The following is a 26,842-nucleotide window of genomic DNA, read 5'->3' as shown; positions in this document are numbered from 1 at the left end:
ATGCCCGTCGGCCCGTTGTCGCGACGATGCGGTCCCGTGATTCGGGCTCACGGAGAGGCTGCCGGCGGCGAGCGGATCGCAGGACCTTTACACCGCATGATAAAAATGCAACCAAAGCATCTCCGATCCCCAATGCCTAGACAACAAACGTTCTCACTTCTGTTGGCCAATTGCATTTTCGACAGCCTCTTCAATCCCACATCAATATGGCTTCAACGGCACCTTATGCGAACGATCATCGAGACACCAACGGCCCAGGCGACGCCCGCCCCAACGCGCTCAAAATCATCCGTGATGAAGGCTTGGACGGAGGTCTGCAAGGGAGGGTATGCCTCATCACCGGCGGAACGGCTGGGATAGGAATCGAAACCGCCCGTGCCATGCACGCCACAGGCGCCGATGTTTACATCACCGGCCGCGATACCAAGAAAGGTGTCGCAGTTGCGGAGAGTCTTGCCAGTGATGGAAAGCCGGGCAAGGTGGCTTTCCTGCAGATGTCCTTGGACTCCGTAAAGGACGTTTCTGCTGCTGCTGAGCAATTTTTGAGCATGTCGGAAAAATTGAACATTCTCATTTGCAACGCAGGTACGCCGTCCCGCCTTGCCTTACCGACCTGACTTTATGATCTCTTTGACTGACTCCGCATAGGAATTGTGCTTCATCCCAAGGGTCTTACGAAAGACGGCTTTGAGAAACATTTTGGCGTCAACTATGTGGCGCATTTCGCATTGTTCCAGGCACTGCGCGAGACGTTGATCAAGTCAGCTAGTCCGACCATGTCCTCACGAGTTGTCATGCTTGCATCCTTATCGCATCAAGCGTCCTCTGTGAACTTTGAGGACATCAACTTCATGACGCGGGAGTACGATCCCATGCTTGCGTACGGAGCATCGAAGACTGCATGCATCTGGATGGCCAACGAGATCGAGAGACGGTATGGAAGTGAGGGGTTGCATGCGACATCGGTCCACCCAGGAGCAATCCACACCGAAGCTGCCCGACACAATTCCTCAGGAGACGCTGTGATGCTGAAGCCTGAAATGAGGAAGTATAGGAAAAGCCCAGAACAAGGTGCTGCCACAACAATTTGGGCTGCTGTTGGAAAGCAATGGGAAAGTAAGGGGGGCCGATATCTCGCTGAAGTACAAGAGGCGGAGCCATTGAAGGAGAATGATACCTCGTTCCCTCGACTTGGGTATGCGTCTTACGCGTATGACAAGGAGGCAGAACAGCGCCTTTGGGATATGACCATCGAACATTTGCAAACAAAACAGTAGTTCGAGGCATCGGTCACATCTGGCAGTCATTATACGCTACTTAAACCCCGCAATTGTATGTAAGTTGCTGTAGTTGGTGTAGATACCAAAAAGGCCATTCATCATCAATATTACTTGACCAACTCAGCCGCATCACTGACCATTGCAGCCGTTGACTACCGCAGCGGATGACAAGCCCCGAACTTATATTCCAGGTACGCGGGGTTTCTCCGTCTTCAAAACGTTCTCAGGGAGTGACCCGGCTCACTTTTTTCACGGACTGCTCCGTCCCCCGCACAAGTCCGGAGGCCGTAGATTGGTCAAACGAAACCATGTTCAGCGGATCATCTCCGCACATCCACAATCCCCGCAACTCAATTGCCGTTTACACGTAAAAGCAAAGATTCTCTGATACAGACTGCCAAGTTAGTGGATGCTCAAGAGCGCCGATTCCCGTTCGATATTGGACTTGGCTCACGTCGAAATGGCTCTGGTTTAGTTCGGTACCGTAATCCAACGCTTGTGAGAGAAGATGTTCGGGGAACCCCCGGAGTACTCCGTGGACTTAAAGGTCTTCACGACCGGAGCATCGAGACATTACCACTTATATAAAAGGTTCAGGACGAGAGTATTCGAATGACTCATGTCAACGTGTCCATCAAGTTTATTCCACGGAGGCCAAGACGCCAAGACTCCTGCCATGTGGTCGACGACGATTCCCATTCTTACTGCCCTGCCTTTGGTGGCAAGCTCATTCTTGGCAGATCTGCCAGCCACTTTCAATGATACGCCGGCGATATGGGCATATGTTTCCTACAGCAACCCCTCCGTGGCTGTTCTGACCGGTTCATTCAACCGTTCGGCCATGGATGCTCCGCATAAGGGAGAGACGAGTAATCCAGCTTTGAAGAAGACGTAAGTTGTCACCGTTTTTGCGTTCAGTCTATATCACCCTCTGACACCGTCTAGAAATGAGTTTCTCAACACGACCAACTTCATTGCTTATGATGAGAGGTTCTTCGACATCTTCGGACCTCAGGCGACCGTCAAGCAGGTACAGCAGTTAGCATTTCAGACCCACGAGGCGCCATGCTATAACAAAGATACCAAGGAATTGTACTTCGCCGAGTGGGGTCCTCCCGGTGGTGACGATGGTACCCACTCCTGGCAGTATATGCTCGATACCAGGAACAATATGCTGAAGAAAATTACCACGACCCCGCCAACTGTAAATGCGCATGGCTGCATCTACTACCGTGGGGCGTACCACGTAGTCACTGACGGGTCTCACAATGAAACCGGGGCCCTTGTCCGCATCAATCCCGAGACTCTTGAAAAAACAGTGCTGTTGAACAACTACTACCAGGAGCCATTCATGGGTTTCAATGATCTTGACATTGACTCTGAAGGTAACTTCTGGTTGACAGATTCCAAGTCTGGATGGGTAAGATGACCTCAAATTCGTTCAATGGAGAAAGCGGCTGACTAGATAAAGGGCCGAGATATCGTGGATTATACGCCGCCGACAAGCCCTACGGTTTACTTCGTGAACGGAACCACGATGAGACCCAAGGTTGTTCATATTACTACAGGAAACGCCAACGGTGTCGCCGTATCATCTCTCCAAGACGGACGCCACACTTTGTATCTTCCTGACACAGGCGTATCCGAGTTCAAGCCTGTGTCCAAGAAGAATCCGTACGGCAACAGGGCACTTTTCGCTTATGATGTTGCAACTGGTGGGGTTCTAACGAGCCCTCGCCTCCTCAATAATCCGATCTCGTACTTTTACGACGGCATCAGGGTGTCAAGGAATGGTTGGATTTTCGCGGGTGCTGGAGATGGGGTGGACGTTATCGACCCTATTAGCGGCCTAACTCTTGGCACGATCCGCGTGGGTGGAGGTGACAACCTTGCTGTCAGCTTGGCTTTCGGTGAGCACGAGTTCTGGATCGTTGGGAGGGGCGGTGTTTGGCACGTCAACAATGTCGCAGAGCGTCTCGATCGCGAATGGTAGTTCAATTACTTAGGGTCTTGAGAGTTAGGCTTCTCAAATATTGAATTGATTCATAACTGATCATGGTATCATTATACGCGACATATAGTCAACGTACTTAGTAAACATAGACAAACTCGTCGTTCTGGCTGTCAGTCAAGTCCAAGAACGCGTTCTCTCCCAAGTGCACACCCTCAGTCTCCTCCCCTCTGCCATCGACGTAGTGGCGCTCCATACTCAAGTCCTTGATCTTCCTGGGCTTTCCGTTCGCCACTCTCTTGCGCTCTTGCATCTTGTTTGAGATGAACAGGACAATCACCTGCAGACCGATGATAGCAAGTAGCGCGCAAGTAATTCCCATGACCTTGGTAAGACCGGGTCTGTACTGCGGTGCATCCTTGGAGTTGAAGAGGAGCGGACCGACGATGTTGCCAGCAGAAGACCCAGCATTGTACAGAGACAACAGGACGGACTTCTTCGTGGTACCGGCGATGTTGGAGATCATCCATGAGACGATGAGAGGGTTACCGCCGAAGAGGAAGGCAAGCATGTAGTATGCGACCAACAAAGGTGGGATGCTGTTGCGGTCCAGGATGTAAAGCATGATAGCGCCTGCAAGGACCGGTGCCATGAGTGCGGCGAGGAAGACGGACTTGATGCGGTAACGGTGGGCCAGCCAAGAGGCAGGGAAGATGACGAGAAGCTGGACAGCTCCGAAGGGAATGTTCAGAAGAGACGTCTTGGAGCTGGAAAAGCCAAAGCCGGCAAGGACAATGGGGCCGAAGGTGTTCGTGACGGCGGCAGTGACGTTGAGGCAGATGGCCATACCGACGAAGAGGTAGCTCTTGGGCTCAATGAGAGCTTCCCAAACGTGGCTCCACTTGAAGTCGCGGCTACCAGTACCGGTCTGGTTGGCACGCAGACGCTCAATAGCCTGGAGCTTCTCGTGCTCAGTGAGGAACCGGGCAGAGGGAATGTCGTTGTCGAGGAGGAAGTAGACAACTGGAGACGAGAGGACGGTCATGAGACCGACGAAGATGAAGAGGATCTGCCACGAGTGGATCGAGCCATTGATCTGGCCCAGGCCGTAGGAAACGGCAGCGGCAAACATGGTTGCCAGACCGTTGGTACCGTACCAACATGCGACTCGCATAGGCTGCTCAGCGCGGCGGTACCACTGGGATGTGATGACGGAGAACAAGGGCAAGCAGCCAGCCTCGAAGAGGCCCAAAAGGAATCGAGTTGCCAGAAGCCCTTGGTAGTTGTGACAGGCGGCCATGCAGCACTGAGCAACACCCCATCCAAAGACGAGAGAGGGCATGAGGATGCGGTGAGGAACCTTCACAATAAGCCACGAGGAGAACGGCTGCCATGCGAGCTGGGCAATGGCAGAGATGGAGCTGACCATCGAGTATTGATCGCCAGTGAGGTTGCAGTCTGTCCGGAGGCCGAAGATGGCGCCATACCCAAGAACTGACTTATCGAGAATCTGGAGGAAGTAGACCCAGATGAGGATGGAAAGGATTCGCTTATCGGTCTTTCGGCGGATGCGCTTGTTCTGTGTTCAAAGCATATCAGCATTCTGCAAATATCACCCGCGGAAGATTTGGAAACTTACATCTTCCTCTGTAACCTCGACTTGCTGGTCTCCGATCATGTTTGCCGCTCGGTCGGCGCCCTTGGTGGGGGCTTGGCTGTGATGCTTCAATTGCTCAACATCTTCAGTCTGGTGCTGAGACGCTGTGTCTCCGGTCTTCGTGACAGTGTCCATGTTTCTGGGGAGGAAGGATGTCTTCTTGCAGTCGTGGAGAGCAAAGGAGTTCCCTGGACTTCTCAACACCACGCTCTTCTCGTGGGCGACGATAATAAAGCTTCTTATACGGCGGAGTAGCTATGCCCTGTTTTTGGCAGCGCGGTGATCTATCCGGCCGGACTCTCGGCCATACGCTCGAGCCAGGTCGTCATAAGGAATGCGCTCATTGGACTCAGCGCTAACCCCCATGTCAAAAATGTCCAATAATTGTCTTCGTGGTGGAGGTTTTCCCCCATGGGGGGATGGCGTTCCCCTCTCTGTTTGCGACGCTAGTCAGGCTTCAGCATGGGGAAAAGAAAGGAGAAATGGGGGAGGCGGCCCTTTCCCCTCAAACCGCGACCACGTTGGCACCGGGTTGTGGGGTTGGGAGGGCGCGTATTCCGCGCGCGGTGAGTCGGTCCAACTGGTGGTTTGCTTGGCAATCTGAGACTGAATCAGTACGACCCTGCCTGAAGATCCTCGGCTTTGTCTAAAAACGCGAGATTTCCCCCCCACTTAGAGGCTGAGGACACCGTTTGCGTCACATGAGAATCGGATCACTACGGGAATTCCGGCCGGCCGAGTGTTGGGTTCATCGAGCCATTGTGAACATTAAGGTTTGATAGAGCTATCTAAGCCTGCCCATTCTCTCTGAGCAGACGGAGATTTGTACCCGTCAAGATGATGTAGATTGTATCCAGCGTCGGCGTCGAAATGCCCAGCTCTTTGCCCTTCCTGTACGGGTAGCCGAGGATGATATCCACCTCCATGGGTCTTCCGGCCTTGTAGTCGGCCTGCATACTGCTGCCGATTGGATGCATTGCCAAGATCTTGTTGATGAGCTTGTCAATCAGGTCATAGTCGATGGGGACGTTGCACCCCTTGGCGACGTCAATGACCTCGGTCATCAGACGTCGTGTCAAGGGCGTAGCGCCGTCCGACGAGCTGAGCCAAGAGTGGGTATCGAGAAGCGTCAGGGTCGTGAGAGAGTTCCACGCGGCATTCCACACTACCTTCTCCCAGCGCTGGACCTGGATGTTGGGGACCACCTGGAAGACAGTCTTGCCCTCTGTCAGGAAAGACGCGAACTCGTCTAGGCGTTGCTTCTCCACACTTTGGTCTGCATCATTAGGGTATAGTCCTATTTGCATGTCCTCTGACTTGGTGTGGATGATGTTGCCGGGCTGCGGCTGAGAGGCGCCAGTCCAGGTCTAGTCTCGTCAGTTTCCAGGCAGCCGGGAGAGGACCGGGTTCTGGGGACATACCACACATGAGATGATTGTCGCGTGGGGGAACGCGCTGCGGAATGGCACCTCATTGCCAACCCCGTTTTGGATAATGACTATTGTTGACCTCTTCTCGTCCACCGCTGGCGCTATTTGAGCAGGGACTGCATCTTGGGTGATGGCTTTGTGGGCACAGACGATATAGTCGAACTTTGCATCTGCCTCGGCTGCAGTCTTCACAACTACTTGCCGTCAGACCTGACCTGATTCAATAGATTCATGTATCACATACCTTTGTATGGGCGTATTATGTGCTGTCCATGATTCTCGCTCTTCAGAAGAATTCCATTTGCTTTCACGGCATCGTAATTTGACCTCGCCACCACCGTTAATCTGACAGCAGGCACCCTGCTCAGGATGAAAGCATAGAATGAGCCGATACTTAGAGGCCTTGTCAGCAACCGAACATATATCGGAAAAAACAATGTGGAAACGACTTACGCCCCCAGTCCATAAAGCAGGACCTCGGTCTGTTTCTCGGTGGCCATGATGGTGTAGGCGATGCGTCTTGGGATTCTCCAACTAGAAGTCCAATTGGGATTCAATCTATTGCCCAGGTGAGGTGACAAAGTGTGACTGTTGCTGCCGATTGTGCTTTCGGTAAAGCTCCCCTCATTCCACCGAGTATTTGTACGCGACTACTTCGAAAAAGTAGCTCAGAATCGATAGATTCAATGTTGTCAGCGGACACATTCGTGCTAGCAAGCGTGCCCCTCCCCCGATGTTCGGTGCTAAGCTAAGGCCAAGCACTCTGGGGAACCCTTAGCACCTCTTCGATCGGAAGGGTGGTCGGTTGGGGGTACAGCTTGGGGTTCATGCTCGTTGGAGTTTCGTGGGGGTCACACGCATGAGTCGGCCGATCAGGGCTCGGGGTCGTGTCCGACGTGGAGCTCACCTTGTTTCCCCTCACTTCTCGGTCATCTTCCACGGCGGAGGCGGGGAAGCCGGCACTGGACCTTCGCATCTTGATTGAAGGCCTCAGATGGGCGCATCTCGGGAAACCTGTTGCTCGGGCCCTTGATGTGTCGAAGATTACGTAGAGGACCCTATATTCCATATGTGACATCATAGGAAAGATCAACTTGAAGGTCACACAAATTGCATTTTACATTTGACCTGATTCAATTGTGTGACTACAGAAATAGGTGGTACTGTTGAGCCCATCATAGTGAGTACATAAGGTAATTGACTGCGTCGATAGCAATGAACATTATTTCCTGCAGCACAAAACTCGCCGTTGGATTGCTGCCTTTCTGACCGACCAAGTGATGAAACCCTTTTTCCCGCCCAAACTCCTAACCTCGCAGCTGAGATGTCGATCTTTTGCGTTCCAACTTGTCGCCCCAATCCCGCGCGCAGTTGGCAATCTGCAAAGCTGTTTCTCGAATACGATTTGCTTGCCTCACAAGCCTCTGCCTCTCTGCTGGTGTTTTCGGCGACTTGCTGGATTCCGAACCTCCCTCCCTGACGCTGTGTCCCCATTCGTCTGCGGACCTTGCAACCAAGCGGGCTGCATCCTCGATTCTCTTCCCTGGAGGCTCTGTGCCATCATCAAACAGGCACTCTTGTGGTTGTGTCGACATAACTCCTGCAATCAGGTTCCAGACGGCAATAAGATCTTCCTTAGGAATTGACGGTGAGATGGTGGCGGAGATGGACCGCCGTTCCGCTGAATAACTCCGGGTCAACCGGACAGCCGATCCCGGACGGGCGAGAGCCCGGGCTATCAGGCAGTTGCTGCATGCTCCGCCATGAATGCTTGGAATCTTCACGCATTCTGGTGACACGCCTTCTCCCCTCTGACACTTGGGGCATTGCTGTTCTGAAGCTTGTATTTCCCCTCTCTCGTGAAGCATGATGGCTTCTACAACGGGAGCTTTGGACACATCTGGTGGTGCTTCTCCCGATCTTCCCCTCCAAGCTCTCCGAACCGGCAGCGAACCAAGCTGCCTCATGACTTCCGTTGGTACTGTGTGCGCCTGTGATGCCGAGTCTGGTCGAATCGCACCGGATGCCGTCTCAATCGTGTCTTTCTGTCGACCTCGTGCTCCGTATGCCGTCTGGCCATTAGCCAAGTTGTCTCCCGAGACATGCTTTCGGCGGTCGGATGCTGTTCCGATATGTGGCGTTTGTTGTGATGAAGCCGACCCTGAGGCTTCAGGGTTTACCGATGACCCATTTTCAGATCGAATCCGCGATGCCAGTGCCGTCGAAGGCATCCTGTTTTGTTCCTTCACAGCAATCTCTCCGGCCTTTGCCAACAGCTGCAGCGAGATGTCCGCAATATCCCTTTCATCGCCCATTACTCCCTGACTCAAGGGGGCATGGCAAGCAAATAAGAGTCGCGATCCCGCACAAACCCGCCCGAAAAGAGAACTAGAACAGAGAACGGACCCAGGAGCTGGTCGAGTGACCCCAAGAGAAAACAGTCGAACCTCGTGATGCACTACAGCTTGACGATCCACATCTCGACGGTACGAAGCCACGAGCCACTTATAATAAACATCTGCTCAAGCAAACCACGTCGGACCCTAACTTACGTAATTCTATTGGTCATGTCGCCGACGTAGCGGGCGAGCTAGGCGGTGATGATTGGCTCAGACTCATGTGCCGGGACGGTCAGATTTTGAGACCGGTTCTGGACTTTTCTCGAGAGGAGAACCGAGAGGAGACGCTTGCTGGGGAATCAGGCACTTTTGCTGTCTAGGTGGCCTTGAATCCGTGCCATGTCATCCAGCCAGCCTTAGTGTAAGGTGGCTTTAGGCTAGGGGTCTGGGGACAGTTCATCCAATCCGACGGTGAGAGAATCACGGAGCGACCGCTAGCGATGACAATAATCCCCGATTGGACGGTCCAGATCAGCAGAAGGGCAGAATCGGGTCCTTTTTTCCGCGGCGTGGAAGCCCGAGAAACCGGAACTTTGACAGCTTCCCTCAACTCCCAGCTCATGTCTCAGCTGACTTGCGCGCGAGAGGGAGCCGGTGCCGGGGCACGGTGTGGGTTGCCTGTTACCGAACATAGCCGGCCGGGCGCCGATCCGTTTGCTAATCTGAAATCTGGAAATCCCACCGCCAGACCGCGAGGGGTTTAGCGGAGGCGAAAGAACAGCGAATTGTACGAAGTTCTTTCCCTCTTTGGTATTGTTACTCTTGTAGAGTAAGATGAAAGAGAAACACCCCCACGGGGAACATACAGGAGACTGCGCGTCACTGAAAAGAGGTTGACCGTGTTCCAGTGAGACCAGCGACAAATTCAGCGAGTCGCGTGCGCGAGGGGGAAACCACGCCGTTCCCACAGCGGATGTCACCGTCTCGCCTGATGAATGCACCACGCTGAGTCCGGGGTGGGCCAAAAGAGTGCAGGTACATGATCTGTTTGTGTCGGACTCTGTGGGGAAGAAACAGTGGGGATGATGGGGTAAGAAGAAAAGAAAGACGGTGGTTGTTTGGAGTTTGGGAGATTCCCTGCCAACACGGGCTGCTGGGAAGTCGGAGCCGTGAGGCAATGTCGGGGACTAGAAAAAGCACGCGCGGGATGGTCTCCGAATCTTTCGTTTCCACCGATCTGTGGGGGCTAGGTGGAAGCTCTAATGCTTCGGATTAGGGACATCTGGCCCATCGCAGAGGTGCCGGCGTGGGGGTCTTGGAGTCGGTCTGTGGCTACATGTACTACTTCCTCCAACTTGGGGTTGACTATTTGTGCGCATGACTTACACCGAGAGGCAAAAAGGCTGTGTTCGGATGATTATTCATAGCTTTTCTGATCAGTTCCTTGCCTCCTGAGAAATTTTGGTTTCTACACAGGAACACTGCTTACAACCACACATTGCCTCCATTCGCGCTATTATCAACTCCAACATCCCGCTACTATTGAGTGCGCTCTCCTAAATCAACTCCCGCCTCGTCCCACAAATCCACAGAATCATACCATCATGTCACCTTCAGCCAACGGCAACTCCACCCACAATGGCAATGGCAACGCCTCAAGACCGGCTCTTACGCCCGGTCTCTACGTCCCAACAGTAGCCTTCTTCCGCGGAGACGACTCGGTAGACGTAGAGACGACCACGTCCCACGCGATCCGCCTCGCCAAGGCCGGCGTCGCCGGTCTCGTCACCCACGGCTCCAACGGCGAAGCTGTCCACCTCGACCATGCCGAAAGACAACTCATCAACCAGACCACCCGCGCGGCCCTCGACTCCGCCGGCAAGAGCGACCTGCCTCTGATGGTCGGCTGCGGCGCGCAGTCAACAAGAGAAACCATCCAGCTTTGCCAAGAGGCTGGCGCCTCTGGCGGCGACTACGCCCTTGTCCTCCCGCCGGCCTACTACGGGGGCCTGCTCTCCACCGAACACATTCTGCAGCACTTCCGTGAGGTCGCGGATGCTAGCCCGATCCCGATTCTCATCTACAACTACCCTGGCGCGTGCAGCGGCCTCGATCTCAACTCGGACACCATCATCACGCTGTCGCAACATCCCAACATTGTCGGCGTGAAGCTGACCTGTGGCAACACCGGAAAGCTTGCCCGGATAGCTGCCGCTACTGTGCCTAAGAAGGGAGACACTGGCAACCCATTCCGAACTTTCGGTGGCAGCGTCGACTTCACTCTGCAGACACTTGTTGTCGGAGGACACGGTATCATTGGCGGAACCGGAAACATTGCACCTCTTGCTTGCGTGAAGTTGATGAAGCTTTGGGATGAGGGTAAGCTGGCGGAGGCCAGAGAGCTGCAGGCTGTTGTTGCTCGGGGCGACTGGACAGCTATCCAAGGCGGCTTTGTTTCTGTCAAGGCTGCGTTGCAGGAGTACTACAACTACGGCGGCCTCCCCAGAAAGCCTTGCGCGCTGCTTGAGGGCGAAAGGCTCACCAAGCAGTTGGACGGTTTCTCCGAGCTCGTCGGCGTTGAGAAGAAGTTGCAACAATAATTACCTAGGTTAGAATGGACAATGGGCTGGTCAACGGACTGTATCAGAGGTTTTTGGCGAAAATGCATTCAAGTCATATTACTACATCAATCAGCCGCTCCTTTGCGACAGTGTTTTTGCTGCTATCCGCTCACAGAGTAAATGCTAATAACCAGGGTGATAGTGAAGGTTTTGGCCGCGCATGCAATGAAGTTTGGGCCCCACGGGCTTTCTTGTTGCTGAAACCTTGACACAATGCGAAAAGCTCGCATCTTCGTACTGCGAAGAAGCTTTAACTATGATAAGTTCAATCAACTTTGACTTTTGAAATTCTGGAATTCACGGGCTGGCGATCAAACCCTCCAACAGCTTGACAAGTCCATACGCCCCCGGGTCGGGACAATTCTTCCACTCCTCTCCACCCACATACACGGATCTGCCCAAGCTCGCTTCCATGCCTTTGGTAGACTCACACCCCTTCCTTGCTGCCTCAACAGCGTCCTTCAAACTGCTGCTCGCCGCGAATGTGGAGACGAAAGGCGCCAGGGCGTCAACTACCGTCCGGTCTCCCGGCTGCGCTGGTGTGTATTTTCCAAGAGCCGACAACGCCGACTGGAGAGCCTTTGCCCAGATTTCACTGGTAGCTTGCTGCTCTTGTTGGGTCTGCTGTGACTGAGTTCTAAGCCCGTGAGCGAGGGCGTTCAAAAAGATGGCATAAAGAGCTCCAGAGGTGCCATCCATGTTGGCTTCCACAACACGAGCGATGTTGTCAACAAGCTTTCCGGCATCTGTCTCTAGACTTTGCTGTTGGTTGATGTATGCTAGCACCGCCTGAGCGCTGGTCTTCAGGCAGAGACCACAGTCTCCATCGCCGACTAGTGTGTCGTACTTGGTGACTTCCGGCTCTGCAGCAATGACATGATTCAGAGCACTAATCAGGACAGATTTAGTCACAGCAACGTCGACTAAAGAAGAATCAGCTGGTAGTCTCTCGTATGGATAAGTGTCCTTGTTACCTCTGAGGTTAGTTCCTACAGGTTCCTCGTCAGTGACAATGTCTTTCTCCTGGGAAGACGTCGTGGCTTTCTGGTTCTCGGGCAGGTCTGCAGTGGTGATAGTGGGCAACCATCCACTAGCTTCGGTAGAAGCATCAATCAACTGGACCCAGCTCTCATCAACAACCTTCAGAAGAGTAATACTGAAGCCCAAGCCATTCAGGCTGGACATATAGGTACCACTCAGGGCTCTTCTTGGCTGAATGCCATGTCCCTCCCTAAGCTGTGAAATGACCTCGTTGGTGATCGCACCTAGCTCAAGTTGACTGAGACCGCCGAGATTATTGATCATCAAGACAACCTTGTCCTCCTTCTGAATGCGGATGAATGCTCGGTCCGTATCCTGTTGGTCCAGAAGTTGGTTCAACATAGTGGAAACAACGCCGGACAAACTGTCTTTGACCCGCCCGAAGCCCTCTTCATTGTGAATGCCCATGCCAATCTCAATCTCTTCGTTTGACGACAGATCATCTCCTGAAGGTGCCCTGCCTGGCACATGGACATGAGAAAGAGAGGCGCCAACGGTGACGAGATTTTCAGCAACCTGTGAGGCAATGTTGTGAACTTCGGTCAAGTCATGCCTGTTGTAAATGTTTAGCCCTGGCCCCTTGAAAGGTGATCGTCGGTGTTTACCCTTGAGCTGCGAGTGCACTAGCAATCTTCTGAACAATCACTGTACCAGCAAGACCTCTCCTTCCGACTCTTCCGGACCTGGACCGCCCAACACCAACATCATCGCCGACAACAAGCATGTCGCATCGGATGCCGGCAGCTCGTGCTTTTTCCACAGCCATGCCAAAGTGCAGGACATCGCCGGTGTAGTTCATAATGACAACGAGGATGCCGTTCTCCCGGCGCTGGGATCCCAGTCGGAGGAGGCAACGGAAGACTTGATCGGCAGAAGGCGAGGCAAAGATCGAGCCAGCTACCGCGCCGGAGAGAAGCCCCTTGCCGACGAAGCCGGCGAAAGACGGCTCATGGCCGGACCCACCGCCGGAAATGACGGCGACCTTGGGATCGGTGACGGCAGCCTTCAGAAACACAGTCTTCTGAGCTTCGTCAAACGCAACAGATGGGTTGATCGCTGTTAGGGACCGGAGTCCGGCGATGACAAGTGCCGAGGGGTCATTCGAGAAATGTTTTGCTTGAGCCTTTCATGTCAGTAATGCTGACGAAATTAAGTCGCCGATACCTTTGCGGGCGGATCTTACATGACATCTTTGTAGTATTCTTGAGAATTCTGTGCTGTGTCTAACTACAGAAGCATCCTTTCGAATTACCGAAATCCCTACTTAACATCATTCTTCCAAGAGTCCGCCGCCACTTTTCTACCTTTACCAACGGATTGACATTCGATACAATAAGGACCAGCATCGTGGGATCACTTACTTACAGCATCGCCAGATCACCCCCACGCGGAACCACAAGTTCTCAGAGTAATACCAATTGCCCTCTCATTCAGATGAGATGCCCCCATCGTGGTCCTCAACGGACCCCCAACCGTCATGGTTTTGTCAGATTTGTGTATCTCTCGCAACAGCCCCATTCTTTCTTCATCCCATCTGCATCGAGCTAACACCAACTTGGCTCCGACCGTCTCGAGACCATGACCGTAAGCGGAATCCTCCCGACCCCCACGCAAGCACACCGTCGCTCCTAGCCCGATGTCCGAGCGGCTCTGCGGGTCCGGACTTGTGCGGGGCTGACCCCCAACAGGCCCGGTGTTTGCGTGCGGGGAGCGGGTCGGACAAATCCGCGGGGAGAGGGAGAGGGAACTGATCGGAAATGGTCTGATGCGTTCCTGAAATCCACACACCCTCTTCAAAGCCAGCATTCCCCGCAGGTTCCCCGTGGGAACGACTCGCGTGAGCAAGGTCTTTGCTGGCGATGGGCCGAACCCCTCACTTCGTGGCATTTCTAGATCGATCAAACGTGTGGTGACACGAATCACCTGAGGTCCACTTCATGCAGAAGCCCGTATTGAGCCGATGGTCGGATCTGGGCGATGGGGAATAGTGCGGGCTCAAGCTAAGCGTGGGGGTCGTCTACCTACGTGATCGCGGGGGAGGGGCTCGTGAGATTTGGGGATCAAGATGGGTTCTCGAACTCTAGATTGATATGAAGACTTGTATGAAGGCCTGTGCAATATTGACAGACAGATTATTGTGATTTTACAACAATACAAGTCACAATACACACACAAGATGGCGAACATCATCGAAAAGCTATTCTCATTGCAGGGCCGTACGGCTGTCATTACTGGAGGTACGCGGGGTATTGGCCAGGCCATGGCAGTCTCCTTGGCCGAGGCAGGGTCAGATATCATTCTCATCCAAGTAAGCATCACCCCATTTACACGAGCCCAGCTGTTGCTGACAGTACTCAGAGAGACGAGAGCAACACAGAAACCCAGAAGCAGGTCCAGGCATTGGGCCGCAAAGCCACCATCTACACCGCCGACCTCTCAAATCAGGAGCATGTGGAAGGCCTCACACAACGCATTCTAGCAGACGGCCATGATGTGAGCATCTTAGTCACCTGCGCCGGCATCCAGCGCAGACACCCCGCACACAAGTTCCCCATGGGTGACTGGGATGAGGTTCTGCAAGTTAACCTCAAGACGGTCTGGACCCTTTGCAGAGACCTCGGCGCCTACATGCTCACCCGCAGCCCGAACCCGGTCAACGGCCACCGCGGTAGCATCATCAACGTGGCGTCGCTCGTCAGCTTCCAGGGTGGCATCACAGTGCCGGCGTACGCAGCGGCCAAAGGCGGCATTGCACAGCTGACCAAGGCGTTGAGCAACGAGTGGGCGAGCCAAGGTGTCAATGTCAACGCCATTGCGCCCGGGTACGTGGCGACGGACATGAACGAGGCGCTGATCAACAACCCCGAGCGCGCCGCCAGCATCTTGGCTAGAATTCCTGCGGGCAGATGGGGTACCCCGGACGACTTCAAGGGGGCCACGGTGTTTCTGGCGGGGGCGGGGAGTTTGTACGTTTCGGGTGAGCTGCTTACTGTCGATGGCGGCTGGATGGGTCGATAGAGTGGGTTGGGACGCATGTAGTGAGCAGAAAAGGATGTATTGATGGGCCTGCGGCCGGGATAGACCTGATGTAGGAATAAACAACCGTGATATTGGGACAACACAGGCGTCTGATGACTAGCAAACCCCGCTTGGAGCCCCCATGCCGGGATTTAAAGTGGTTAGCTAAGACATGGCGATCTCTACAGGGCACGGCAATAGACGGCATATCGGAGAATTTGATGAAAGGTAACGTGGGGGCAGAGATTTGTACTTCGTCTCGTAAACTTGCGAACAAGCACGAGTGAGCTACATGGGAAAATGTGAGCGGCTGGTACGCAGCTTATGGCACAAAGCAAATGCAACATACTGAACAGACCGCTGTATTGTAAGTGTGCCAGAGCCCCTTTGAAGAATACTTAGGCCATTCTAGGACCCAAATCATGCAAGCCCATCGTCAAACTTGCGGACATGTTACCAGTGATGGCTTAGGCTATATGAAGACTTCGTACTACAATACAGTTTGGTCCATTGGTAAATGCAGTAATCTAAAAGGCTTTGTCTTTGTATATTCTCTAAGCATGACACAGGCCACTACCAGACCAATTCAAACGCGCGTGATCATTTTGGGAATGTAGTTTTGGCAATGCATTTTGATTTTGAACGATAAAAGTACAGTCTAGTCCATCCTCTTCACCATTCTCTAATGCTTCCATCAGGACCATGGAAGACTTTGCATTGCCATGGTTCTGTTTCCTTGGAGATCTTCTCCACCATCTCCTCATCAATGTCAATGCCGAGGCCATAGCCCGTTGGCGCCTTGACATAACCGCCCTCAATGTCAAAGACCGTGGGGTTCTTCAAATAAGTCAACAGGTCAATGTCTCCGGCTTCGGTGTTGTAATGCATTCCCAAACTCATCTCAAGAATGGAGAAGTTGGGGGATGACAGCGCAACCTGGACACTTGCAGCAAATGCAACGGGACCAAGCGGGCAGTGCGGTGCAATCGCCACGTCGTAGGCCTCGGCCATTGTGGCGATCTTCTTAGTCTCGGAGATACCTCCAGCATGGGCGATGTCAGGCTGAAGGATGTCGACGCTAGCATCTTCAAGGAAACGCTTGATGTCCCAGCGAGTATACAGGCGCTCGCCAAAGGCAATCGGGATCGTAGTCTGGTCGGCAAGTTGCTTGATAGCTTCGGGATGCTCACACAACAACGGCTCTTCGATGAAAAGCGGTTGAAGGGGCTCAAGTGCCCTTGCTAGTTGCTTGGCCATGGCCTTGTGGAGACGGCCGTGGAAGTCGAGACCAGCGTCAAGACCCAGAGCCTTGACTTGCCTGAGCCGCTCAACAGTAGCACTTAATACCTTGGGCGAGTCAACCCAGTTCAGGTCTTCCGTTGCGTTCATCTTGACGCAAGTAAGGCCTTGCTCAATGCGCTTCTTGCTGGGGAGATGTCAGCATTTGGAGGATGTTGCTAATTGTTCAGAGTACTTACGCCGCAGCCTCAACATCGGAAGGTCTGTCACCACCGATCCAGCAGTAAACCTGGACCTTGTTTCTGACTTGGCCACCCAACAACTCGTAGATGGGCACCTTGAGGTTTCGTCCTTTTCATGATGTCAGTATGGGGGACAATTGAAGTGGTCTGTTTGTTTTTCGTACCCTTCAAATCCCACAATGCGATATCAATACCGGACATTGCAGACATGAAAACGGGGCCTCCACGGTAGAAGCCATGTCTCCAAAATAATTGCCAGATGTGCTCAATGTTGCTGTGAATCTCTAGTCAGCACTGAAGCTTTGGGTTTCTATGGTGTCAATGACGATAATCATGAAATCTTACTTTGCCTCGAGACCAACAATCCTTGGGATCATCTCCTCAAGGGTGCCTTCTACCGCCAAGTCGTGGCCCTCGAGAGTGGCCTCGCCCCAACCATACTCTCCATTCTCATCGGTGATCTTCACCATAAGCCATCGAGGCTTCACGCGGTAATACCGCACTGACTTGATCTTGGCCATGATGTCTGTGGGTTGGGTGGTCTGAGCAGTGGGGTCTGCGGGCAAATCTGCGGAGGAAGTTTTGGAGTAAAGCTAGGCGGGGGAATTTGAAGCAATCCGGGGATTACACATCGCATTCTTAACAGAGCTTCAGACCATCGTCAGACCCCGACCTCGAAGTGCCACATGTGCAGTCCAATCCACCAACGGGTTTGGGGTCAATGGGGTCGTGACTCCATTAGCTTCCATGAAACATCCGCATAAGCCCCCCACCACCCCAACTTGACCCCCACGGCAGCTTGTACACGAGGCACGGAGAAGCCATCCCACGATCCCCACTCATCGGGTCGCGGCAGAAGTTGTCTCGGGTTTCTATCCGCGTTTGCGTGGATAGAGAACGCGGCGGTAGAGTGGATTTTCTTACCACATCGTTTCTGAAGACGGGACCCATTTCGACCATTGACCCCACCTCCAACTCTGTGCCACAAGCCACAGTCAGGACCAAGCCACTTGGATGCTGCTTTTCAAGTTCAAGCCAGGTCATGTGTATGTGGCTGAAGACGCACAATTCTCGATGTCTTTTTAATGAAATACGACCTATTGAAATCTTGTTCTATTATGAGGTTTATCAATATGCCCTTACGCCGCCCATGTCTATGATGTCTATACATCTATCCTTTTTCATGCATCGTAAACCATTGCCCCAAGAACCCCCCGGATTCTAATCCCCATACGCAGAAACAACCGTCTAATTTCTTGTGTTTGTCAAACCTGAATCTCCGTTTGCGCCATCTCTATCGGAAGTCTTCTCCCGTGAGATACCTTCCTCCTCATCTCGGCTTTCGCTTGATGTATCCTCCGGCTTCGTATCGTCAATTGGCTCCAGGCCACGGTCTTTGATTAACAAGCAACCGACTAAGCAAAGTCCAACTAATGGAATCTGAAAGATGAAGACGGCACGACTCGCTGCCATATATGCGTCCAAGACTCTTGACATGTCGTCGCTGCTCAGCTGAGGAATCGAGTACGTGCTGCTTGACAGGTACTTGAACTCCGCCGGAAGGTTTGCTCGAAGAGTCGCCTGAAGAATCGCAGCGGAAATAGCCAGACCACACGCACCGCCAGCGCACCGGAAGAAGTTGCGATTGGATGTGATGACAGCTCGTCTCGACTTGATCGAGTGCGCCTGCAGCGCGACCAGGGTCGGCTGGAAAATGAAGCCAACGCCGATGCCGACAATTAGTAGCGGTATGACAATGATGCCCGGTTTCGTGTTTCGATCGAATATCAATGTGAGACCGGCGCTCCTATGTCATAATTAGTTTCCTTGCTCGACTTTGATAACACGGACCACAATTGGTGGTTCACTGGATGTACTTACAATGTCCAGAACCCAAATCCTAGCCAAATCACCTCTCCGTATCGCTTGGTGCGAGATATGTATTGACCCGATAGGATCGAAAAGACCGACTGACAGACCACGAGAGAGACGTAAATAGCCGCTGAGTGCATCACCGAAAATTGGTGGGCATTTTGAAGGTACAGCGGGATGTAGTAAAGATAAGATTGATATGCAGCCCCGAACAAGAAGGTTTGCACCAACATAACCACGACAACCTTGTTTTTGAAAATCGGGACTAACTCAACGTCAGTCAATCAATCCTGGAGGCCATCAAAGGGAAACTTACTTGGCATCATTGGCAGCTTCGCAAACTTCCACTCAACGACGACAAATGACACAAGAGCGAGCCCTCCGATGGTTAACATGCTAATTACCATTGCCGAATTCCAAGGAAAATAAGCGCCACCTGTACTATGTGAGCAATAAATTCTACTAAACGGGCTTCACGTGCGTCAACATACCTCCCGAAATTGGAATCAGCAAAAGAATGACGCCGAGAGACGAAGTAAATGATCCAGCGTAATCGATTTTCTTGACGCTACTCTTGAAGTCGTCGTTGGGTGGTTTTGAAGGCAAGAAGAAATAGCAGATGACTCCAACAATGACTCCGAGAGGTGATAGCATGTAGAAAAAAGCTCTCCAGGTTGCCCTCTCCATGAAGGCAGCGGCGAGAAAGGGGCCAAGAACATTTCCTAGCCCGACCATTGAACCAATGATACCTTGGTACTTGCCACGTTGCTCGAGAGTTACAACATCAGACACAATGATCATGGCCAGGTTCGTGATACCGCCACCGCCAATTCCTGCAATGCCTCGGAAGATGTAGAACATGGCCGCATTTTGCGAGAGCCCGCAAAGAAGGTCTGCCAATGCCAACAGACCAATTGCACTCAAAAACACGGCTTTTCGGCCGAAGATGTCTGAAAATCGTCCATAAAGCATCTGGAAAGTAGTGTTGGCGATGAGCGATGATGTTCCCGCCCAGGATATCGTGTCTTCGGCATTGAGGTCGGCGGCGATTGTCGGTAATGTGATACTGATGCCATTTTGATCGATGAACGCAATGAGGAGGGTGATTGCCAACGTTGCAAAAACGACCATCAACTGCTTCAAAGGAAGTATATTAGTCTGATCGTGAAGAGCCTTTTCGGCCTTGGTGGTTTCGAGATCGCCCCTCATCATTCAACCCTTGTCGGCGATCTATTGAAATGGGGCAACCAACATCTAATAAAAGCAGCACGCAAGACAATGCCAAGTGAATTGAAAGATGAATGAGAGACTAGAAATTCGAAATCGATTAATGTTGAGTCGACATTTTGCACGCTTCAAAGAAAAATTTGACACCGGCAATCCGACGTTGAGAGTGGACCTGTCCGGGGAGCCAAGACGGGATAGCTGTGGGCGAAGATTGGTTCATCGGCCTGTTTTCGGCTCCGGGCTCGGCGAAATGGTCTCGAAGGCGAATTGATGTGACCATGAAAATATGGGTGCGTCATGGCTGACAGGGGCTTCGGCAACTTTTGAAGCGATCGTCTCCACAACGGTTTAGTCCACATCGGAGGATCCGATGCCGACGGTCGCCCGGCTGGCGGGCCAATTATCTGATGGTCGGATATCCGACAATATTTATCTGGGGAATTTTGTGGTAGTCGATGGTTATCAGAGACGTATTGGTCGTGTCTGGCTTGGCGAGGAAGATCTGGTTCTTATCAACTATCCTGAAGTTGGAGGGTGTGACGCCGCGACGAGGGCAGTACGGGCTCAGTGATAAGGCGTCTGTTCGTTATCTACATGATCTTTAAGATCTGCAATGGACTGAAATAATGTCGGTTTTTTGATATTAGTGACTGTAATGCACTTTTCGTGAAACATCTGCCGAGTAGCGTCGCCCATCTCGTTCACGACAAGCTGTGATGGGTCAAGCCGCGAGACTGCGGAGAGCTTTCTCCTCCCGAAAAGAGTTCAAGCATTTCATTCAGACCAAAGAGCATCCCGATGATGGTCCAGCTTATTTCAACGAAGACTTGCTTCCAACACCGCCCTGTAAGAACGCAACGTGAGAAGACGACAGCTTGGAATCCATAGCTAACAGCGTCATAGCTCAGCGTACATGGACTGCGTTGCATTTCTTCGCATATTACTTAACGCAGACATTTTCGCCTAGCTCATATAACCTAGGAGCAACTCTGATCTCTATCGGCCTTGTGAGATTAGTTACTTGACCTTTCCCAGCCGCCAGTCGCTAACTCAAATATTCCCAGCAATGGTGGCACGGTATTATCGCAGCTGTTATCGGCTCAGCTATTCTGAGCGTCGTTGTTATTCTCAACTCTCGTGGCGCAACTCGATACCATGTTGGCTTTCCAGTCTACGTCAGAGCCGCTGCCGGTGTTAGTGGTGCAAAGCTGTTCATTGTGGTTCGCGCCTCTGTTGCCATCATCTACTTCGCAACCCAGTCTTTCTATGGAGGCATGCTCACGTCAGTCGCTTTGCGATCTATCTTTGGTTCAGGGTGGGACAGAATACCCAACAGACTTCCCGCCAGTGCCGGAATCACATCCAAAAACCTACTCGCCTTTTTCATTTTCTGGGTTATTCAATTCCCAGTCATGTTTGTGCATCCAACGATCTTACGCCATTTATTCGTTGTCAAGTCCGTGGCGACAACTGCTGGCCTGTTTGGTGTGATGGGATGGGCCATTCACATGAACGGAGGAACTCTAGGCGATTTTGACTTTGGAGGGAAGTCCCTGAGTGGCTCTGCACTTGTGTGGCCCATGATTCAGGCTATCAACAGTGTCATGGCAGCACTGTGCCCGATTCTTGTTAACCAACCCGATGTTGCCCGGTATGCTACAAAGCCCGCACAGGCAACATGGTCTCAGGCTACCGGTATCCTTGTTAGCAAGGTCTTGGTAATGTTCCTGAGCTGTGCGACAACCAGTGCTGCTGCAGGATTTCTCGGCAAGAGCTACTGGAACGTGTGGGATCTCTACAACGCCATCCTGACTGAGTACTGGGGCCCTGGGGCAAGGGCAGGAATGTTTTTCGCGTCCGCAGTGAGTCCCCTCTTTTCAGCAAGATTCTTGTGATCTCCTGTTAACATGCGCGTCTTATAGGGCATGATCTTAGCAATCATTGCAACGAACGCTGGCTCGAATTCATTGCCGGTTGGTGCCGATGCCAGCGGACTTTGGCCCAGGTATATCAACATCGTCCGTGGCCAGGTTATCTGCGCACTTCTAGCACCGCTATGCGTTCCATGGAAGATCATCTCCAGCGCTAGCTCGTTTCTTACATTCCTAGGCTCTTACACCGTTTTCCTCATGCCGACCTGTGGGGTATGTATCTGATTGGATAAGAGAAGAACAAAGTTCTGTCTGACAAAACCTATAGATCATGATTGTCGACTACTGGATGTTGCGCCGCGGCAACTTTCATGTTCCGAGCTTGTACACCAAAGATAAAGGATCTCCATACGCGTACCTAAACGGCTGGAACCTTCGGGCTATTGCCGCTTGGGTTGCCGGTGTGGCATTCACGGTTCATGGTATCGCGGGAAGCCTCGATCCAAACGCCGTCAATCAAGCCAGCAAAAACATGTACAAGCTTGGGTTCTTGTTGTCTCTCACGATGGGAGCGTTGGTGTACTACGTGTCGTGTCTGATTTGGCCGCCACCTATTTACCCCGAGGGAAGCGAGTCTGAAGCGACGATGGGCTTCGAGGATATGGCCTCCTCAGAAGGCTTCTTTGCGGGCGAAAGCGTTGACACAATACGAGGAGTTCTCTCAGCTGTTGAGGGCGGAAACGTAGGCCGAGTTGAGGGAAAGGGTACAGGGACTGAGTCCGTCAGTGAGAAGAACATGGTGTAATCATTTGCCTTCTCGTGTCGAGGGAAAAGATGTAATCGATTGTTACTCTTTATTGGAAGCACCGACGTATATATTAGGCTCAGCTGCATTAGACCAGCCGTCGAAATTTTTCACCGTCCGCCTATCCCTAGTCATTGCCCGAAAGGCTCTGCAACAATTCAAAATTGGGCATCCAGACAGGGCTTCCGCTATCCTGATCGATCCAGTTCGCCAACTCAGCGACCATGGGCCAAGCACCTTCGAAACCCCCACCAGCAATTCCAGAATCTCCAACGCTACCCAGAAACTGGTCGAAGCTTTCATCAGTCATTTGTCCCACTTCCCTCTCGCCGGCAGCTTCCTCGCTCTGCCCGTCTATCGTCGTGTCCTGTTGTCTTCCTGCACGCATCTGAGCTGAGGCCATTTCCGCCAAGCCCGATTCACCATCCTGAAGTTTCTCCATGGCTGCGTTCACAAGAACCTCAAAAGCGTCTCTGTATTTGCGAACCCAAGGTGCTCTCTCGCCCATGACGAATAACACTAAAGAGCAAGCACGGATGTCATTCGCAAGTGCTACTGACCAAAGCTCATTCCCCTGTGTCCACAGTCCATAAAGAAGAGTGACCCCGGCGACGAACACGGTCTGAACGGCAATGAAGCTGTGACCGTAGTCAAGAGTTTGATGGAGCCTTTTGTGAGCCTGGCAGATATCCCCAGCAGCTCTCATGCACAGTCCGTAGAACTGGTCAGAGGGGGGAAGAAGAGGCAAGAAAGGTTGGATTAGAAGCCTGAGAGCGCGATTGTACAGCAACAGAGCGTAGTTGAGCTCGGGATGATTCGGTGCCATCCACTCATTGAGCGACACCCGCCAATTTTGAAGCCGTTGGTAGAGACGATCGAGTTTTGGTCGGAGGGTATCTAAGGCTTTGTCTGTTCGGTAAATGGAGTGATGAATCTTCGACTCGATTCGGCGGAGCTTGAACAGCACAACTGCTAGCGTTATGTCGTTTCCAACAGTCCCCGATGCAGATGAGCTGCTGTTGATATAAGTATCAGGGAATTCTACATCAATCTGGTTGTCCGCGATACTCAAGGGTCGACCGAGTGAAATGGCGATCGTCCGCTCTAGTAAGTAGACAGACCAGAATAATCTTCTCCTGCGCTGAACCACAGAATCAGAGAGATTGTTTTCGTGAGCTGCGCGGTGAAGCCCAAGGTCAATGGATGTCCTCATCGCCAGACCAATCATGTACCACAGTCCATGACTAGAGGTTGATCGAAGATGGAACATGACTAACAACGTCATCGCCTCAATGTTCTGCACCGTCCGCGATTCCCTTGCCGCAGATATGTGCTGCAGTGCAGTGATGTAGAGAGCCTTTCCATAAGTATGTTAGCTCAAGTACTCAACTTTGCAACGTCCGTGGAGAAATAAGCACGTACCTCCGGGGAAAAGCCCGGGCCACGCTGTGTTAACTGTACCAATGTTGCACCCATAGCATACACTAGGTACAGCTTAAAGACACCAAATCTTTCAGCTTTGCTTAAACTTTGCGGTGGAGTTCCCGCCAACGCGACTCTTTCGCCATGCAGCTTCCACAATTCCTCAGGCTCGAGAAAAGGATACTTGGAGTGCAGTTGGGACATGTATGCCCTCAACATCTTTGAACCCTGCTCATCACTCGGGGGCTCTTTGACACCGTGAGCCAAGAGATCCTCTACTGTAAGACATCTAGGGCCTGGATTGAGGCAGCCCGTTGACCGATTGGCACTTGCACCGTCATGGATGTCTGGCAACATCTTGTTCCAGACTGTAGCTTGCACCATCTCACCGAGATTGAGGGCCAGCGATAACCCGGCCGAAGGTCCAACATAGGCAGGAGCCTCGAAATTCCCTAGCGACACGTGTGCAACCACGTCGCTTAGAGCATTTTTGTCCCTGTTTGAGTGACTGGAGTGAATACTGGCGGTTTCTCTTGGGGTCGAGTTGGTTTCTGGCGTGGGAATTTGAGCCAGCTTGTTCTCCAGGTAGGCTACCCTTTCTTCTAATGCCCGGGTGTATCTGGATCAGTCTTCAGCTTACGTTCATTAAATCCCCGATACCTTGTGTATACTTACGCAGTTGATGAAGCTTCATCTGTGACATCTACCTTGTCGCATTGAGCGCCTGACCTGCGGCAGTTCGAGCAGACCGGAAATTGGTCATCACACTCCAAAATCAGATTGGTTTCCAGTATTTCTTAACAACCATAGCCGATTACCTTTTGCTTACGACTTTTACATCTTGTGCAGGCCGTTCTTCCTCTCTTTCTAGGGTTCGGAGGGACTCCGGCTGAGGAGACCGGGGGCGATGAAGCCGGGGGATGTGCGTCAGGCGTCATCTCCGCAGGCTGATAACATGAGACGACCGCCAAGAAGCTCGACTGCCAAACTGGCCGCAACGCTGGGTGAGTCTGCGGAGGCGGACGTCCGATTTACATAGATGTCGGTTGCTATCACCGGTGCCGATCTCGCCTTTGGACAGCTTTTTCTTCGTCGGACGACTTCCGTGAGACACTAGCCCCCACTTCGGAAACATTCCGACGCAGCAGCCGTCGCACTGCCGATCGGAGGTTCCGACACTCGTAGCTCGAACAGCCAGGAATAGTGCCAAGTCGGCCATCATTGGCAATCGTCTTTCTCAACAAAATTTCTTGGCTATGCAAGCGGTGGAAAGAAAGTGATTGATCATGTGTTCACTACACAGAACTAGTAGGTGTTTTCAGCAAGCTACTTCAATATTTGTGCTAAGAGATTTATCATTTGCTGCATATCTACGTCGGTGCTGTAATTGAATGATCAAGCCTTCATGAAATTTCTCTGACTAGAACCATTACCTCACACACCCTTCATCCACTCGCCATTGGGTTTGTACGGGAATGCAGCCCTCATATGCTTAGCAATATCCCTTCGAGTCGTGACCCAAACCCCCTCTTTCTCTGAGATGTACGTCATGAACTTTCTCAGGGCCTCAGATCTCCCTGGCTTGCCGATGATGCGCGTATGCAACGGAATGTTCATCAACTTCCCGCCCTCTCTGTACAAACAATCGAAGGTGTTTTTGAGATATTGCTCATATGTCTCAGCGACTGAGCTGCCAAACCCAGGTGACATGTGAAACTTGCCATCATTGCAGTCATAGTTGTAAGGGATCAGAAGCATGCCCTCCCTGTCAGCTTCTGGCAAGTCCTTCTCCCACGGCAAGTCGAGCCAGTAAGGTACATCGTCGTTGTAGCACTCCGAGGACCAGAGAAACTCTCCACCGAGGCTCTTCCAAACCTCTGGGAACAAGGAAGGAGTGTTTGGGGTTCCGCGGCCGAAGTAAGCACCCACCGGCATTTCGCCCGAAACCTCTTTCAACATCAAAATGTTCTGTTTGATGTATTCCTTGTCTTCTTCCAACGAGTAGTTCCAGATGTCGAGCCACCTTAAACCATGGCAGGCAATCTCGTGGCCGTCGCGGACCAGAGCTTTCGCGAAGGTCGGGTTTCGTTTGAGGGCGTAAGCGACGGCATACGTGGTGAAGCTCCATCCGAACTCCTTGAATAGTCGGATAAGACGCCAGGACGCAGAACGGCTGCCATACTCGAAGTCTTGCTCGGCGTTGAGGTATCGTGCACCTTCTTTGTAACCGCCGGACGCACCCTTTTCCCATAGATATGGCTCCGAAAAAGGATCGCCATCCAAGATGCTTCGCTCTCCTCCCTCTCTGGAATCTCCATCAGCCTGTGATACTTGTTGAAAGATTCGTATATGGAAACTTACTCATAATTGAGGACAAAAGACACGGCAATGCGAGCACCATTGGGCCATTTCGGATCAAACCCCTCCTCGCCGAAGCCTGGACACATGTACGTTAGACACACATGCTTCCATTGGTGGAGTATCACTCACCCTCAAAGTCGCGAGGTATCTGGAGACTCTCCTCGATATGCACCATTTTTTGAGTTGTTTAAAATTGTCGGTGTTTTTCGAATGGTCTAATAGTCTTAGGCGGAATTTGTAAGTGAGCCGCCCAAGATCGATGGCTTCAACGGAATCTCGTACTTGTCGCGACAAGCAATGGATGCCCTTTAATACAATATTTGAAACCCTTAATGTGCATCCGTCGCAAGATAGCCGCACAAGACTATCGGTTTGCCCCTCCTCCGAGAACTATTTCATCTTGCGATATCTTGCGGGGTACGTGAATGGTGGGGTTGATCCTTCCTAAGATAAGGACATAGTGGGG

General features: G+C 52.2%; 11 protein-coding genes across 11 annotated transcripts; 5 read left to right on the top strand and 6 right to left on the bottom strand.

Annotated features, from left to right (window-relative positions):
- Positions 1-206: 206 nt before the first annotated feature.
- CGCS363_v004191 (Retinol dehydrogenase 12) lies at positions 207-1,054 on the top strand (the record flags this gene model as incomplete). Its single annotated transcript, XM_036636040.1, has 3 exons — positions 207-585; positions 649-942; positions 1,050-1,054. The coding sequence occupies 3 exons, from the start codon at positions 207-209 to the stop codon at positions 1,052-1,054; spliced, it is 678 nt and encodes a 225-aa protein (XP_036497547.1).
- Positions 1,055-1,956: 902 nt separating this feature from the next.
- CGCS363_v004190 (uncharacterized protein) lies at positions 1,957-3,273 on the top strand (the record flags this gene model as incomplete). Its single annotated transcript, XM_036636039.1, has 3 exons — positions 1,957-2,171; positions 2,226-2,700; positions 2,752-3,273. The coding sequence occupies 3 exons, from the start codon at positions 1,957-1,959 to the stop codon at positions 3,271-3,273; spliced, it is 1,212 nt and encodes a 403-aa protein (XP_036497546.1).
- A 97-nt stretch (positions 3,274-3,370) lies between these two features.
- CGCS363_v004189 (putative transporter) lies at positions 3,371-5,023 on the bottom strand (the record flags this gene model as incomplete). Its single annotated transcript, XM_036636038.1, has 2 exons — positions 3,371-4,810; positions 4,871-5,023. 2 exons carry the CDS (start codon positions 5,021-5,023, stop codon positions 3,371-3,373), a joined length of 1,593 nt encoding a protein of 530 aa, XP_036498458.1.
- Positions 5,024-5,676: 653 nt separating this feature from the next.
- CGCS363_v004188 (Oxidoreductase) lies at positions 5,677-6,818 on the bottom strand (the record flags this gene model as incomplete). The annotated part of the gene is made up of 4 exons (XM_036636037.1): positions 5,677-6,255; positions 6,310-6,512; positions 6,563-6,711; positions 6,772-6,818. 4 exons carry the CDS (start codon positions 6,816-6,818, stop codon positions 5,677-5,679), a joined length of 978 nt encoding a protein of 325 aa, XP_036498459.1.
- A 3,443-nt stretch (positions 6,819-10,261) lies between these two features.
- Positions 10,262-11,257, top strand: CGCS363_v004187 (putative 4-hydroxy-2-oxoglutarate aldolase; the record flags this gene model as incomplete). Its single annotated transcript, XM_036636036.1, has 1 exon — positions 10,262-11,257. The coding sequence occupies one exon, from the start codon at positions 10,262-10,264 to the stop codon at positions 11,255-11,257; it is 996 nt and encodes a 331-aa protein (XP_036498464.1).
- Positions 11,258-11,575: 318 nt separating this feature from the next.
- dak1-2 (Dihydroxyacetone kinase 1) lies at positions 11,576-13,509 on the bottom strand (the record flags this gene model as incomplete). Its single annotated transcript, XM_036636035.1, has 3 exons — positions 11,576-12,872; positions 12,925-13,435; positions 13,503-13,509. 3 exons carry the CDS (start codon positions 13,507-13,509, stop codon positions 11,576-11,578), a joined length of 1,815 nt encoding a protein of 604 aa, XP_036498465.1.
- A 986-nt stretch (positions 13,510-14,495) lies between these two features.
- Positions 14,496-15,337, top strand: kduD-1 (2-dehydro-3-deoxy-D-gluconate 5-dehydrogenase; the record flags this gene model as incomplete). Its single annotated transcript, XM_036636034.1, has 2 exons — positions 14,496-14,627; positions 14,678-15,337. 2 exons carry the CDS (start codon positions 14,496-14,498, stop codon positions 15,335-15,337), a joined length of 792 nt encoding a protein of 263 aa, XP_036498466.1.
- Positions 15,338-16,009: 672 nt separating this feature from the next.
- Positions 16,010-17,339, bottom strand: dgoD-2 (D-galactonate dehydratase; the record flags this gene model as incomplete). The annotated part of the gene is made up of 4 exons (XM_036636033.1): positions 16,010-16,763; positions 16,816-16,927; positions 16,983-17,092; positions 17,164-17,339. The coding sequence occupies 4 exons, from the start codon at positions 17,337-17,339 to the stop codon at positions 16,010-16,012; spliced, it is 1,152 nt and encodes a 383-aa protein (XP_036498467.1).
- A 727-nt stretch (positions 17,340-18,066) lies between these two features.
- Positions 18,067-19,899, bottom strand: dotC-5 (Efflux pump dotC; the record flags this gene model as incomplete). The annotated part of the gene is made up of 4 exons (XM_036636032.1): positions 18,067-18,625; positions 18,700-18,955; positions 19,007-19,126; positions 19,182-19,899. 4 exons carry the CDS (start codon positions 19,897-19,899, stop codon positions 18,067-18,069), a joined length of 1,653 nt encoding a protein of 550 aa, XP_036498461.1.
- A 734-nt stretch (positions 19,900-20,633) lies between these two features.
- On the top strand, positions 20,634-22,593 carry DAL4-1 (Allantoin permease; the record flags this gene model as incomplete). Its single annotated transcript, XM_036636031.1, has 5 exons — positions 20,634-20,763; positions 20,821-20,924; positions 20,982-21,779; positions 21,840-22,061; positions 22,117-22,593. 5 exons carry the CDS (start codon positions 20,634-20,636, stop codon positions 22,591-22,593), a joined length of 1,731 nt encoding a protein of 576 aa, XP_036498462.1.
- Positions 22,594-22,720: 127 nt separating this feature from the next.
- cda1-0 (Chitin deacetylase 1) lies at positions 22,721-26,551 on the bottom strand (the record flags this gene model as incomplete). Its single annotated transcript, XM_036636030.1, has 5 exons — positions 22,721-23,950; positions 24,016-24,634; positions 25,454-26,320; positions 26,377-26,452; positions 26,506-26,551. The coding sequence occupies 5 exons, from the start codon at positions 26,549-26,551 to the stop codon at positions 22,721-22,723; spliced, it is 2,838 nt and encodes a 945-aa protein (XP_036498463.1).
- Between the last annotated feature and the right edge of the window lie 291 nt (positions 26,552-26,842).

Source organism: Colletotrichum siamense, assembly GCF_013390195.1.
Source record: "Colletotrichum siamense strain Cg363 chromosome Unknown KSG_Cg363_contig03, whole genome shotgun sequence".
NCBI classification, from domain to species: Eukaryota; Fungi; Ascomycota; class Sordariomycetes; order Glomerellales; family Glomerellaceae; genus Colletotrichum; species Colletotrichum siamense.
This window is presented reverse-complemented; position numbering and strand designations above follow the sequence as displayed.